A 15,779-nucleotide genomic window follows, 5' to 3' on the forward strand; every position below is an offset into this window, starting at 1 on the left:
GGCACTGTTGCATTTTGGTATTGTAATTCCCTATGAAAAAAGAGAAATGTCACCAAGGAGTCCAGGATTTCCTGCTGACAGTGTCTTTGAAGTTAAAGAATATTTTAAAACAGAGGTTTTTAATTGTAATCAATCTTAATCATGTAGGGAGATATGCCTTGAAATATTTTCCTTGAACAATACACTTACCAGTACAAAAAACTAATTTCCATGAAACAATATTTTAATTTTAATTCATTTATTTCCCTTTAATTGTATGTATACATAGATACAACTTTATTCTTAGTCCTATTTATTCCCCTCTGGAATTAAGCTACTTGCCTTAAGCTATTCTACACAAATGTTTTTATTCCCCAAACTCATAATTTTAGAGATGCAATTTTAGCCTTAAATTGGAGAAAACAATATAAAGTTGCTATGGCTGAGATTTGGGAGGGTGGTTATCCTCTTGGCATCTCTGCAGGAGGCGGTTCTCCACTTGAGAAGTCTAAGAATTCCCACTAATGTTAATTCTGGGTATAAACTGGTCAGACTGGAAGAAAAAAACCTTTACTTCTAAATCTGACTTTCCTAAATAGTCTCATTTACTTTAGGTTTGAGTAAACTGGAGCCATCTTAAAATGAAGATTTGATCATCATCCAAAGCTGAGACAGGTGAGTGAAAGAGTTGGCATCATTTAAAACAGGGGAATGATATTGTTCAAAGTTGATGTCAAGCAATTTCCGTAATTATTTCATTATTTACCCCAGTTAGAAGACTAGACTATTTGTCTAGGTTCACATTCATAAATCATAACTTAAAACATATTGTATGGTCATAGTTTTATATATAAATTATAAACATGGTTTAACACACACACAATCATAGAAGTTCAAATAAAATCACATTCTCTAGGAAACAATACTCTTCTGAATTAACTATATTTCAGAAATAAAATAGATATTTAAACATGGTTTCTTTACTTACAACACAATCACCATATTTGCAAACTGATATGTTGATAACATCAACCTGGTCTGAACAAAATATCTATAAGTAATAAATAGTGTTTTCCTTGATGCAAAGAGAGATTCAAGGTAAGAAAGACTGTAGCAGGTAATGCAAGTTAGATGAGGTCCCTCGAAAACTTAGGGTAGCCTTACATTTGTGTGCCATTTACAGAGCGTGAATCAGATCGGGCAAAGAAAACTTGGGGACCTTCCCTGAAACTGATTGCACAGAACATTACATAAAATTGAGAAGTCACTTGCAAATACTAAAGAATGAGGTAGTTGTAGAATGATAGACGTTATGATTGTGGTAGAGTTGATATTGAAGAAAGGTAAGTGATATAAATGAAATGGCAAATTTTAGTGTTAAAAGCATTATTTTTTCCATTAGCTAGGAGACTCATATGCCAAATAACTCAATTTTTGAAAAATAAGAATCATCTGGACTTCCCAAATGTGCTTTCATCTCTGCTTTAGTGAGGAGCTCAGGAAAAAGCCCTAGAGCAGCTTCATAAGTCATCTTCATTTTTAGTTAAAAGCAAACAAGAACACTTTAAAAATATTATTTTAAAAGGGACATTTAAAAATATTTTTATGACATGAACAATAGCTCATATGAAAATTAATATATAGGAAATTTCTGATCAAAATCAAGGACAATTTTTTTATGGCATCTGATTTTTTAAAAAGAAAGGAAAGCTGCATTAAAATATTAGCTATTCCTCAAACATTTTAAAAGAAGCTCTCAAACATATTCTCTAATTCTTTAAAGAAACTAGATTTTCAAAGACTATGTCTATCATATAAAAAATAGCCCTTGTCTTTTTAGCAGATTATTTTGAATTCCAGAAAAAAATTAAAGTGGAAATACATTCTTTTACTCATAAAGATTAGGAATTAAAGTCAAAATAGATATCTCTTTCATGATTGTTAAGGCATATTGTGATTTTGAAGCTCAGTTAGAACATTTTACTTAACAGGGTAATGTTTGATCTTTAGAATCTGTAGTTGGGGATGCATAGGAATAAACTCAAAAAATACTTAGAACTGATAAAACACAAAAATATTTATTTTATTTCACTTTACTTGACAACCACTATGAAGGCCTCAAATGTGTATCAAGCACTGTTCTAATCATAGAACTTTAAACTTTGAGAAAATATGATACTGTCCTGGAGGGAAAGACTTCTTGAAAGAAATTTTATGGATAATATCTAATTTTTTCAGGATAAGAGTGACTGTTAGTTGGTATCTTCTAAATTACAGATTTGCAAATAACTTATGGTATTTTCTTTCTCTTGACTATCCTTTTTAACTGGGAAGTCAATAATCATGGTTCTTTAGGGAAGAATAAAAATAAGTCTTTCAATTAAGAAAACCATAAGTTAGTTCTAATGAGAGTTTTCAATTTGTTCATTACTTTTAATAAAAAATTAACCACAGAAAATTCCATAGAATCTTCACAGATTCTCAACAGATGTGAGTGGAGTGTGGCCACCCACCTTGGTTCCTAATTGATACAGATTCTGAAGTATTCAGATTTTTCAGGAATTTCCAGCTTTAAAATATTACTGCTTGCCTCTCCCTATTTATCTCACCAGTTCTGATTTCAGAATACTAATGCATAACCTCTGTATCCATTGCATCTGAGTCTGCTTCTTAGAGAATTTAAAATGAGAGTTAGGCACTCAAGAACCTGCTATGCTTTGTAAATTTCCCAGAGAGATATAAAAGAAATGCCATCCTCTGAATTGAGAGGGCATCTAAAAATCCAAAAAGTGACCGACAAGTCCAGCATGGTGAGCAAGTGCATTGATTAGAGGTTACTTACAGAGTGGTAGACGACTGGCAGCTTACAACACTACTAAAGTCAGGCAATGCCCCTTTGCTAATCTATAATTCATATACGGTTTTAAGATAAAAAGCAGAAAAACAGAAGTAAAAGACATGAGTCCTTGAGAAAAGTTGTGTATAAGCCGTTCCCATCGTCTGCTGGTTTCAGCAAGTACTGTCAAGCCACAGTGGTGGGTGGTCTTGTTGTGCTGCAGTCTGGCGCACAGCCTCAGCCCTTGTTGAGGGCCCCCCAGACAGCTAAATAGTGCCCTCTACAAAATGATGTTACTTTGATTAAGATTCAGAAGACTATTCTCCCTACATGCTGTAATTTTCACTTCAAGTAGTTATTCAAAGTTTTTGCTTAAAATAACAAAAATATTTGCATCAAGGAAATAAGAAGTTTCTTTTCAACTTTTCTCTTGTCTAATTATTTCAGTTTCTCATCACTATCAGCCTTTCTTTTCAATTTGGAAGTAAAACATGAAATAACCATCTACTCCTTCTCGATGATTTATTTTTCTTTGGTTCCATTTATTTGGTGAAATGCTCAGAAAAAACCCACAGCAGCTTCAGGTAATTTCTTTTTTCCTTTTTTTTTTTTTTTTTTTTTTTTTTTTTTAAGGTCATTTCCTTTTAGAATTTCTCAAGTACCTGCCTGTCACCTGATGCTTCTGTAAAATGGAAGTTTTGATGAAGTCAGTGCAATCATTGCATCTAATTCTCCTAAGTAAGTCACACAAATCTTTTTATGAGTTATACTATGAGATGTTGGTTCTAGAAAATACAGACATAGTATTAATTTTTAAACTTATGGATATGCTAAAAGTTATAAAATTGTCTTGAAAATACACAGAAGAGAGAAGCTCTTATGAAATGTACTAAATAGCAGCAAGTTAACATGACTTAAAAAAGAATCCACCTGATTATATCCATCTGATCTCTTTCTAGGAAAGAGGGATAGACAGATAAGCAAAAAGAAAGAGATAAAGGTGAAACATTCTGAGTCAGGACGCCCACTGCAGTAAATGGATTTATAGTTATTTTTTCATGTAAAAACCTTGAGAATTACTGATTTCTCTGTTTCCTTTTCTATAGTACTCAGAAAACATGGAAACTCACTGAATGTTGCTTGAGAGAAAAGATGGTATAGGGAAGTAGGAAAGAGAATATGGTTTATATTCTGTTCTGGTGTCACTTCCAGGGTGCAGTGTTTCTGAGAATCACAGAGTGTTCCCGGAGGAAATCACACACAAGCCAGACTGGAGCTTCTATGAAGCCATCTCCCATCTCAACTGAATCCTCAATTTTTTGTTTTTAGCCTCTGTTTCCACATCTCCACATATGAATTCACATTCCACTTCACAGATAAAGCCAGGCATCGGGAGAAACTTCTTTCTCACCCAAACTTGTCCAGTCTCACCTCCCTTCCTCTAATTCCCATTCCCACTATATTACAAACTTTACTTTTAATCTAATGCACAACACAATTTGATTTCCTTTTTTTCTTTAAATCAAGTTTATATTATTGGTTTCTGAAAAGGTAAAAGAATGACGATACTCAGTTTCCATACTCAAGTTGCTTAAAATAAAAGACATTCTCACTGCATATGTGTATGTATAATTAATTAATTTTACTGTGCTACAGATCAAACTAAGGGCCTTGAGCATTCCAGGCAAGTGCTGTACTGCTGAGATACACATTCCGAGCCCACTTTTCATTAACATATATTAATTGTGTATATTAATTGGGTTACTGTGATATTTTAACACATGCACACAGTATGGTTTGACCAAATTGGGTAATTAGAATTTCACTTTCCTTATCATTTCTTTATGTTTGGACCCTTCAAGCTCCTCTCTTCAAGATTTTCATAAAATACACAATAGGTTATTGTAAACTTCAGTTATCCTACTGGGCTCCAGAGCATAAGAACTTAGTCCTTCTATTTAACTGAGCTTTGGTGCCCATTTTCCAACTTCCTTTTATCCACCTTCTTTTCCCTTTGGCCTTTTTACATGATGTTGTCCCTGGTTGAGCAACTCTTCCCTCTCACTCCCAACCCTTCATTTCTTAGACCTTTCTTATCATTTGGGTATGGGTCAGAAATTTCTTTCATGATGCCTTTGATGTCCTGTAACTCTGGCTGAGATGTCAAGCAGGTATATTCAAAGCACTCTGCTTAGCTCCCTCTTACCACTTAACACAAAAGTCAGGATGTTCAGATCGTTTGGTGCCAGGAGTCATCTGAACAAACTTTGCTGAATTATTATTAACATCTGAGGTCCCAGCTTCCTCAACTCATAGGTTTTATCTTGTTTATTTCCCCTTTCCCAGGAATTACTGCTGGGAGCTCCTTGTAGTCCAAGGTCTGAAAGTTGTTGTTTTGTATATGATGTCTACTTTTCTAATTGTTCAAGACAGATGAGAGCTAAATCCAGTCCATATTATTCTATCATTGTGAAGTGGAAATATCATTTCCTCTCTATGTTTGAATACTGCTTTTGTTAAATACTAAATTTTATATATATATATATATATATTTACTACTTATTCTATTTTCTGATGTAGTTTCCTACTCACGTGCTAATATCTTATTTTGATTAGAGTGGCTTCGTATTAAGCTGGAGTGTTTGCAAAGCAAATATTTCCTGCCTTGCTCAAGAGTTTTTAAACTGGTGTCAGGTTTTTCTAATGATATATTTTCAATTTTTAGATTTTTCTCTATAATCTCTAATAAAAGCTGATGTTTATATTCAAATAAGTACTTCATTTGCAATAAAATTATGTTATAGTTTTTAACCGTATTATAAATAAAATACCTTTTTCTATTTAGTTTTCTTTTTCGTCATTCCTAATATACAGCACAGCTAATCTTTACCTTTGTATATTTACTTTTTAAATCTAACCAAATGTAGGGGACTGGGAAGGGGGTGTTACTAGAACCCCTGCAGTGAGTCTTAGTCTCCTGTGAGCCATAACAGAGCAAGGCAAATTCATGAATTAAGGCAGAAACTGAGAATTAGAGAAGAAGCTGAGTTTTGGCCCTGATCAGTGCTGCACTGGGCAGCAAAGATGAAAGACCCCCAGCTTGCTGCACCTTTATTTGGTACTTCAGGAGTAACAGATGACTCAGAGAGCAGCAGCAATAATCCCAGAACAACAAGGAACTTATGTAGATGAACATATTTTTCCCTCCCCAGGATGTCTTCAGCTGGTGTAATCCTGTCCTGGAGCATCATAACATCACTGGGCCATTGAGGTTTTAGCCATGACAGAGGCAAAAATGGAGTTATTTCTTGACATGCCATAGCTAGCCTGTAGGCAGGAAAAGTAGGCCTAATCATAATTTAATTGTGAAATGATTTTTCCCCAAAATTCTGTAGAATTGCTCCTAACACCAAATATCCTTAATTAAAGCTTACAATCATAGTGGCAAAAGCAAGTTTAATTCCTTTATCTTTTCTTGTTCAATATCTCCTGATACTTTGTCTTAGTCTTTTTGGATTTTCAAAACAAATCACCGTAAACTGGGTATAATATCAAAAGCAAAAATTTATTTCTCACTATTCTGAAGTTCAGGAGAAAAGTGCCAACAGATCTTCCGTCTGGTGAGGATTCATTCCTCATAGACAGCAACTTCTCACTGTGTTCTTATATGATTGAAGAAGCAACCAAGCTCCTTCAGGCTTTTTAGTAAGGGCACTAATCATGAAGGCAGAGCTCTCATGGTCAAATTGCCTACCGAAGATCCTACCTCTTAATAATATCAAATAGGGGTTAAGTTTCAACAGATGAAATATGAACTTGGGAAGGACCATAGCAGTTAACATATGGATAAATATCAAAAATGCAAAGAAGGATTATCTACTTTGGAAACCCTATGACCTTAGTGGGAAAATGTCTACATATTAGATGTTACAGTAAAAGTCCTTGAATAAAATAGATAGCGTTGTCACCAGTTGGCTGAGGGCTCTTTCGCTCAGTTCAGATGGAAATCATAAGTAGGAAAGTATAGCTCTTCTGGTTAATATAGTCCTGAGCTTTGAATGTCAGTGGTCATCAGCTCTTAGTGTTAAAGCCTTCTGCTTCTCTCCAGGCAGCCAGAGTCAGCGGCTAGCAGCAGCCCAAAGGAACTCTTCTAGGGACCAGAGACAGGAGCTCCCAGCAGTGCTCTGTTGCTGTCATTGGCTGCTGGCCATCCTCAATGTTATCTACCCTGCCCACAGGCTACTTTGGGGACTAGTGTTGTCCCCATTCAGTGTTGTCAACTCCTAGTATTCCCAGCTCAATCTGCTTTGCTTGAGGTAGGAATCACGAATAGGCAATGATATACCATTTGAAAGAGGCTTTGTTGGGGTTTATGTTGTAGCATAAGGGGGCACAGTGCACAGATTGAGTCACTAAGGTATGGAGGAAGTTGCTTATGTAGAAGAAAACGGCAGGCTCGTGCATGCACCATGTCAGACTTTCTACTTTTAGTTATAGTTGGGGAAGAGGTTCTTTGTGGACCTGATTAATAATTGCTGCATCCATCTTGGATGGCTTCACAACCAAAGCTTGCTATAGATAGAGCAAATGCCTCCCAGAGTGACTGTGGGATATCTGGCATAGACATGGCCAGCAGCAAGGTGTTTGGGGCTGGGGAACCATCAGGCCCTTCTCTCCTGTGTCCATACCATCATCTGGGACTTTAAAAAAGAGTTCCTTGGTGAAGAGATTTTTTTACAGTGGTGTAGATAGGGTGACTAGAGCCCACAGAAGGTGTTGAACCTCAAGGGCTGGTGAAAGCTGGAAACGGTCACCAATTGTTAAAGATAGCACAGGAAACTATTCATTTACCACTCTTATGAATATAAATGCAAGCTACTAAAAAGAAAATATCAAGTAGAATTCATCACATTGGTGCCATATTTTAAAATAAATATGAGTTGACTACATAAAAATGTGGAAAGAATGAATGTGAGAGCTACAAGAAACTTGTCCATGATATACCTATTTTCAACTGTTTTATGGACAAATACTCTCCTTTTCTTTCATCTTCCAAAGCTGATACTAGTTCTAATGAAAAGAACATTTTTTCAGACCATTCAAGAGTTCTTTCTGTTAGCAATTGAGTTAGTGGTTATTCCCCTCCTCTTTCCCATTTGTTCCTTATTTGTGCCTCACAGCATTGGTCTTTCAACTTTACTTTTATGGGTTAGACATTCTCTACATACTGTACTCTGCTCAGTTTAGACAGGCAAATAGTCCAGCACTTTTCCAGTAACTGCAGCTCACTTTGAAAGCCATAGTCACTCAAAATGTTGAGAAGCTTCATTTTAGTAGCAATGGACTTGAAGTATGGCAGGGCCTATGGCAGACACAGAGAAAGCAATTTAGGTGATGAAAAAGTGGCAGCTGCTTACATGGTAACAATGTTAAATTTGGGATGGGCGGGAATGGATAATGGTCAGGGAAGAAACTTTTCCATGGTCACTTTCAAGCTCCCCCTAGTTGCCATACCAACCGTCTTTCCACCAGCTACTTCACTTTCTTCTCATTAGCTTGGGTGAGATTAAACGCTTCCTTATCTCTAAGAACAGGAATAGATTTGACCTAAGTCAATCATGGCAATTTCTTTTTTTTTGGTACCAGGGATCAAACTTGGGACCTTGCGCTTGCGAGGCAGGCAGGCAGCGGAACAACTGAGCTAAATACCCAGGCTCTCATGGCATTTTCTTACTACTACAATTAGTCCAAGGATAGGTAAAAACCCATCTCTAAACCTATCAGTGCATGGAATTTCTTTAAGTACAGGGATTTCTAAAGTGATGGGCACATACCATTAAATGGTCCATAAGAAGACAAAGTTCAGAACTTCTAGATGTTGCTTCAGTAGACAACTGATCAACTGCTCACTCCAAAACTGAGTGTCTTAAAATCTCAATGTTAACCTCTAAGTGAGTCAGGTACCTTCAGGAACAAACTCCCACCATAATGTCCCTTCAAAGTTCTCCTTTATTTCATCGTTATGATTTGAAAATAGTTTGTACTTCCAAATTAATTCAGTAATTTAACACCCAAAGTTATGTTAATAGTATTAAGAAGGAAGAAACTTAATTCAAGGATGGTGTTTAGAAGTAGGGCCTTTGGGGAGTGAGTACGTTAAATTAGGTCATTAGGATTGAGCCCACCTGATTAAATCTTGGTGGCTCTAGAGAGAGAGACAGAGAGAGAGAGAGAGAGAGAGAGAGAGAGAGAGAGAGAGAACGTACACAAAACATATGTGCTCCTGCCACGATGTGATACAACCAAAAGGGTCCCTTCATCAGAGTCTGTTACATGCTGTTTGAACTTATAGCATTCTAAATTCTAAAGAAAAGTTGTACCTAAATGCTTAATATGTTAACTGCTAAATAATCCTTCTTTAGATATACAGAACCTAGAATATCTAGTGAACCTCAGATAATACTAGAATATCTAATGTCTCTCCTTATTCTTTAAACCTATGTACCAGTTAACACAAAGCATATAAATTCCTGTGAGGTTTAACTTGCCACACAGTAATATGTTTGTGTAAAGAAAATATAGGAACTAGAACTAGGAGGCCAAGGTCAATTGTGGTCTTCCAGCCAGAGGAAAAAAAAGAGACACATGCCCTGGATGACAAAGATGATGCTCTACATTCAGCCTTCCTGCTCACTGTCCTACTGAAACTCCTTTCCCTCCCTATAAAAACTTTTTTTGTGTACCTGAGTTCACCTAAGATGATGTTTTGAGGATAAAAATCCCCTCCAATTTAACACATACAGCCCTTGAATAAACCTGATGTTTCCAGCAACCTTTGTTTACCAACTATTGGTTTTTGAGTGGTGAGCAGATAGATCTTGATCTGGCAGTAACCCAAACTGGCTATTATACTTAGACTGTTGTAGGGTTAAGTTTTCATAACATGACAATTATTTCCCATTACATGTTAGATTATGGCTAAGAGGATGATTTGGTCTTAATCAGACTAATCTGAATGATCCCATCTTTAGGAACTTTAGTCTTGCTGAAGTAATACATGCAAATATTTATTTAGTTTGCTCTGCTATAAAATATTGTATAAGAAACTAAAACACAATTTATGAAATCTGTATTATAGTTCATAAATATAATTTATGAAATCTGTATTATAGTACTACACATTCTAAAATCCTTAGAGTAATACCATAAAATTAATTAATGGTCCAGAACCTGCCGTTCTTGTTATGAATAAATTGCCAACAAAATCAAGTGCAAGTAACTGAGGGAGTAAGCACGAATTATAAACTAAATTAAGTAATATTCTTCAAATTACTTATTTTCTTAAGACTCTTAAATATGTGTTAATATAGTTCCAGTGTGTTTGTAATATTTTTCTGTATTAATATACACTATTTTTTTTTTTTTTTTTTGTACTGGGGATCGAACTCGGGACCTTGTGCTTGCGAGGCAGGCGCGGGAACCACTGAGCTAAATCACCAGCCCTAAAATTTAGACACTATTTTTTTTTTTTTTATGTTTAAAGGAGATGAACTTTTTTTTTTTTTTTTTTTTTTTTTTTTTTTTTTTGGTACCGGGGATTGAATTCGGATCCTTCCGCTTGCAAGGCAGGCGGCGGAACCACTGAGCTAAATCCCCGGCCCCTTTTCTGTATTACTATAATGTAGGATTGTCTATAATAGACCAGAGCAGTAAAGGAAATGAAAGAATCAGTTTTACTTGTGGATAAAAAACAGTCTAACTCTTACAGTTCTCTAATAAGGTGGTCATACAATATTTATGTGCTGTGTCTTTTACTTGCCTTCAGTATAAAATTTGATCAATTACTTTTCTTGGAAGAATAGTAGTGAAATGGTGAAGAGGTTAAAATGACTTCCCTGTAATATGTCCAGGGAGCTTTTTTATTTTGCAAAGAGGTAGCCTTGGATTTTTCAGACTTTTAATCCAGAAGCCGTCCTTCTCTGGGGCTGACCAAACGAAGCCTACTTTGCTCTGAACTGTGGCTCTTTGAACCTTGTGATAATGGATTCTAACCACACCAAGTTCATGCATATGAAATAAATTTAATGGCTGAGCTAGTTTAGTCCTCAGCCATTTCTCTCTATCTTCTTTTCTTCCATCTCTTTTTTATTGAAGGCTTCAACCTCATTAGTATTTTAGGAAAAAACTGGATCTTGTCCATCATCTGGAATTTTGCCTTTCTTTTTCTGGCAGACAGAGCCTAACTTTTCAATAGAGGAAGTGGGAAGGGATACAACACATTCAGAATTTATGAAAGACCTTATTTACCATCAAAGTGAAAGTTTCCAGATACTCTAGCCCTGTTTTCTTATGCTCTTAGGTCTTTGATGAAGAATTAAAAACTCTACTTAGGGTTGCAGAGACACTGAGAGGTGTCTGGCAACAGGCACTACATGGTGTCCTGGAGTTGTTCATTAATTACAAAAGATATTGAGGAGTAGACTGAGGAGCAAAAGAGTTGTCAGAAACCATAAATATCATAATAGTCTTGACACAGGTATTTCTGAGCAAAATTAAAATAAATATCTTTCTGATAGTTTTCATTTACTTTCTTTCTTTCTCTCTCTTTCTTTCTTTCCTATTTTTTTTGCAAAGCATTCATTGTGGTTTTTCTTTTTAATAGCGTGGCTTATACTTCTGATCTTCTCAATAGCAAGTGATTAGATGGTGGTTCTCAAATGTTAGCCTAAGAATGAACACCTTGTTAAAAGAATTTAGGGTATAATGGATGAGACATTCAGTCAATAAATTTGGGATAGGGGCCAGGAAGGTTTATTTTAGAAAGAAGTCAGGTGATTTTAATGCAATGGTTTGTGGCCTAACTTGAGAAGTATTTGTCCAGAGATAGAGTCTGTGGTTTTCAGGCCTTAGCACTGTGCAGTGTTCTTAGAGGTCTCCCAGACATGTATGTGGAGTTGAGTCAAATTCTTTGGATGCATAAAACCCCACTGCTGATTCAAACTCAAGTGCAGAGCTCTCAGAAGGGAGATGGCAGGTCTATCGGATTGTGCATAGACTAATGTTTTCATAAAGGGAAATTCATAAGCAATTTTCTCATGGGGGGCAATTGGTAAACAAAAATTCTGTTTTATTTAGACTATCTGATGGAAAGCTACTTTATTTTCTTATTTTTTTTTCCCACTGGGGAATAGGCAGACTCTGGAGGAAGAAATGCATTCATTCCTTGCTGCCTGGAGTGCTTGGAGAGAAGGTTCAGTTATGTTTGAGTTTCCCAGTCACTACTGGATGTGTGCTTCCTACGTCTTCATCTTCCTTTTCTCTGTTTACCAGGTGCTGTCCAGTCTGCTCTTTACTGTGTGTTGCCCTTTGTTACTTGCTCACTCCCTGTGAAGCCATCTGCGTTATTTGCTCTTTGCTCTTGGCTGTATCTAAATAACCATGTACAAAAGAGGAAAATCACAACTTTTACATAATTCAAAAATTGTATTTTTTAATGTAAGAGGAAAACTACAATCCTTCTTTGTTTCATTATACATTATAGTCACAGCTATGCTTTGAAATACGCATTATCTAGAAAATCAATAATTATTTTATACTGAGGATAACATCTACATTTAGCTTTGCTAATCCTTTCAACTCTTGGAACAAGTTAACATGCCACTTTCTTGCATCAAAACCATTTTTCAGTTTATTTAAATGTCATTAGTTGTGGACTGTTTAAAGTTGTTCCAAGGAGAGCAAAATGACTAGAAAATATATGTGAAAGACATTTAAATTAAAAAATATGTATTGTTGTATTTGTTAAATTTATTGTGAATAATCAGTGCTTAGTAGGTCTTGGCTTTCTTTACAAGTGAGAAAAAGCAATAAACTTAAACATTAAAACCAGCAATGCTGTGTCTTTTCATTTTAAAAACAAGATTATCTGTCTACCAATCATCTATCTTTTGATTAGCCTTCAATAATAGCTTTATGCTTTGAAACCACAGCAGCTCTTAGACCAAATTAACACAAATATCCTTTGCCTCTCTTTGAATTTATAAACTACATTGATGTTGGAAAAAAAATTAGACATGCAAAGCTGTCTAAACAGCCCAGTGCTATTGTTTCTGGACTTTATTGTATAGACAGGGGTTGTCACTTTCCTACAGCATCCTCATTTATTATGCTAATTGACTTTCCAAGAGCAGACAGGGGGGTGTCTGCCTTGTGAAATAGTCCCCACTGGGGAGGGAAGGGTTTGAAAGCAAACCTGTTTTGTGCCTGAATAAAACCAAAAATCAATGTGCTGCTTTTCAAAGAAGAGAGGGTCAATACTGTGGTTGTTTTTGTTCCCATCCAGTTACGTAACCGTGGGGACTTGTTTCTTTGCTTTCAGGATTTGTGCAAAACACAGTAAAGCTAAACAATAGGCGGGAGTCTCAGGAGCAGTTCTGGAGCTGTCTTGGAGTGTGTCCTCTAGGTTTGGGAGCCTCCAATTACTTCCATTTCAAGGGCTGATTGTGTCTCTGTGTGTGTGTGTGTGTGTGTGTGTGTGTGCGCGCGCGCGTGTGTTTAGTTAGCTGGCACGACACACTTCCCCAGGGTTGTGTTTCCTTTTTCCTGAGATTTGGCGAAGGGTAAAAGGTCGGAGTCACATGGACAGAAAGCATTTGATTAATGTCCAAGTCACTGCGGTGGCAGCGAGAGCCGCCTCCCCTAGGGCTCAGGCCGCGTGAGGCAGGAGCGGCGGGGCTCTGCCCGGAGGGCAGAGGCCGGAGTGACTCTCCCGGGAGTTTCCTGCGCAGAGACCCGCGCCTCCCGCGCGGGAGTCCCGGCCCCTGCGACCTCCTTTACCCCCGCCCTAGACTCTGCTCAGCATGTAGTCACCCATCCCTCCTAGGACTTTGCAGAGGCCACAACTTTCCCTCTTCGCCGCCGGGGACCGCGCAGCAGCAGGCGCGCAGGGCAGCGCTCAGCACGGCCGCTCAGCCCCGCGTCCCGCCGCCCACCATGAGCGAGGAGAGCCGCGGGGACGGCCGCGCCGAGAGCGCCAAGGACGCGGAGAAGCAGCTTCGCCTGCGCGTGTGCGTGCTCAGCGAGCTGCAGAAGACCGAGCGGGACTATGTGGGCACGCTGGAGTTCCTGGTGTCGGTGAGTGGCCCCGAGCTGCGACGCGGGGAGCGCGCAGCATTGTCTGCGCCGGGGACCGGCGGGAGCATCGCGGGCACCCGAGTGCGCTCTCGCGGGCGGGCGCGGTGACCTCGCGGGGATTTTTAAATGGCTAGAGACACCCTGAGCGAGCGGCCAGGGCCTTGGAGAGCTCGGAGTCCGGAGCAGGTCGGCAGGAAGAGCGCTCTTGCCCAGAGAATCCTGGCTGCCCGTCTTTCCCCAATTTTCATTATCCCTCTCTTGCATTGTGTCAGTTTCTCGTCTTTCTTCTCTCTCTCTCTCCCCCCCCCCCCCCGGATATTCTGTTTTAAAGCGTTGATGTGGTGAATAAGGTTCCACTCTGCTACGTTCAGGTCTATATAGTTAAACGAAATAATTGAATCAATCTGAGCTGAACTTTTATTCAGATAACATGGCAGTGAAATCCCTTTAGTCGCAATCATCTTTGAAACATGGGAGCAGTAGGGTTATGATCTCCAGCAGCTGTTGGATATTAAAGCCGCATGTGTGTTCCTTCCGACCTTGCCCCACAGTCTTCTTTCTCCTGGTCTAACTCTGCCCTCTGCTTAGTCCCTGGTCCCCTGTGTGCGCGGAGCCCACGAGAGTGGTGTATGAAACTCATGCCTAACAACATCAGAATTTCGTAGAAGTGGGTATGAACTTTGTTTCCAGGTTTCAGCTTGACTCGGTGGAAGTTGGCCTTGAAAACATTTCATTCACTTTAGGGTGGTAAGGGTAGAACTGAGTGGAAGTAACTTATGAGACATCACTCAAACGCTGGGTTTTTCCCTGTTCACTGCTGAAAAGACAAAGGGTTTGAGGACTGGCTCCTGGCCACCTAGATGCCTGGGAAAGCATCACTCAAAAAACCAGGAGCAGTCTTACTCAAATCCTCCAAACTTCTTCCATCGCTGTTCCTCTGGTCTTGAAGGGAAATGTTTCAGATGCCAAACTTCCTGCTCAGTTTTGTGAAATCTGAAAAGTTTCTGTTGACAGGATGAAGGAAATTCATTTCTTGGCTGTGTCAAGAAGCAAAGAACAATGTCTCAGGGCTTCTAAAAGTTGCACTAAAACGCTCAGGTTGTCTTCTGCTTGCCTTCTCAAAGTCAGTATACTTGAGCTCCCAGGGGCACATTCTTTGGAAAGGTGCAGATATTTGAGAATATCCTGGTAATTGGTGATATATAGAACTAATTGTACATGTCCAGGCAGCAGTAACTGTGAAAAGAGCTTGCTTTGCTTATTTATTTATTTATTTATTTATTTATTTATTTATTTATTGAAGTACTGGGGATTGAATCCAGAGCCTTTGCACCGGGCTATATATATCCTCAGCCCTTTTAATTTTAATTTTGAGACAAGTTCTACCTAAATTGCCCAATCTGGCCTTGAACTTGTGATTCTCATGTCTCAGCCCCCCAAACTGCTGAGCTTATAAGGATGTCCCACCACACCTGGGTGAAAGATCATGTTTTAAAGGAGATTTAAGTTTTAGTATTTTCAAGTGTAGTTATCATCAAACTTTGTGGTTGACAAAGTCCTTTGACTTTTGAAGAATTGGAGTCATTTCTTAAAGAGTTACTGCTTTCTGAAAATGATGAAACAATACAATGCAAAGTGCTAAATTGCTGAAATAGACCACTAACCTAATGCCCCTGAATAACTAAATTGTTGATCTTTATTTAAAAATGTTAGTTTTTCCTCTATGCTGAACATCTGAATATCACAATTGAAAACTATTCTTACTATAGAGTGAGGAATGAAAATATGGGAGGTATAAAATAAATTGTATTTTCCTTTGTACAAGTAGAAC

General features: G+C 38.0%; 1 protein-coding gene across 3 annotated transcripts in view; it reads left to right on the forward strand.

Annotated features, from left to right (window-relative positions):
• The first annotated feature begins 13,299 nt into the window (after positions 1-13,299).
• Positions 13,300-15,779, forward strand: part of Prex2 (phosphatidylinositol-3,4,5-trisphosphate dependent Rac exchange factor 2) — a 262,543-nt gene continuing 260,063 nt past the window's right edge. For 2 of the 3 annotated variants that reach the window (XM_013071229.3, XM_004842082.3), the window contains exon 1: positions 13,300-13,948. In XM_013071229.3, coding sequence (XP_012926683.2) covers positions 13,475-13,948 — 474 coding nt within the window. In that variant the 5' untranslated portion in view covers positions 13,300-13,474. The remainder of the gene's footprint in view (positions 13,949-15,779) is intronic. The other variant, XM_013071231.3, reaches the window with a different exon arrangement.

The sequence above is a fragment of the Heterocephalus glaber genome, unplaced genomic scaffold (genome assembly GCF_053883595.1).
Source record: "Heterocephalus glaber isolate CG9 unplaced genomic scaffold, H.glaber_assembly_v1.0 deba00001553, whole genome shotgun sequence".
Taxonomy (NCBI): domain Eukaryota; kingdom Metazoa; phylum Chordata; class Mammalia; order Rodentia; family Bathyergidae; genus Heterocephalus; species Heterocephalus glaber.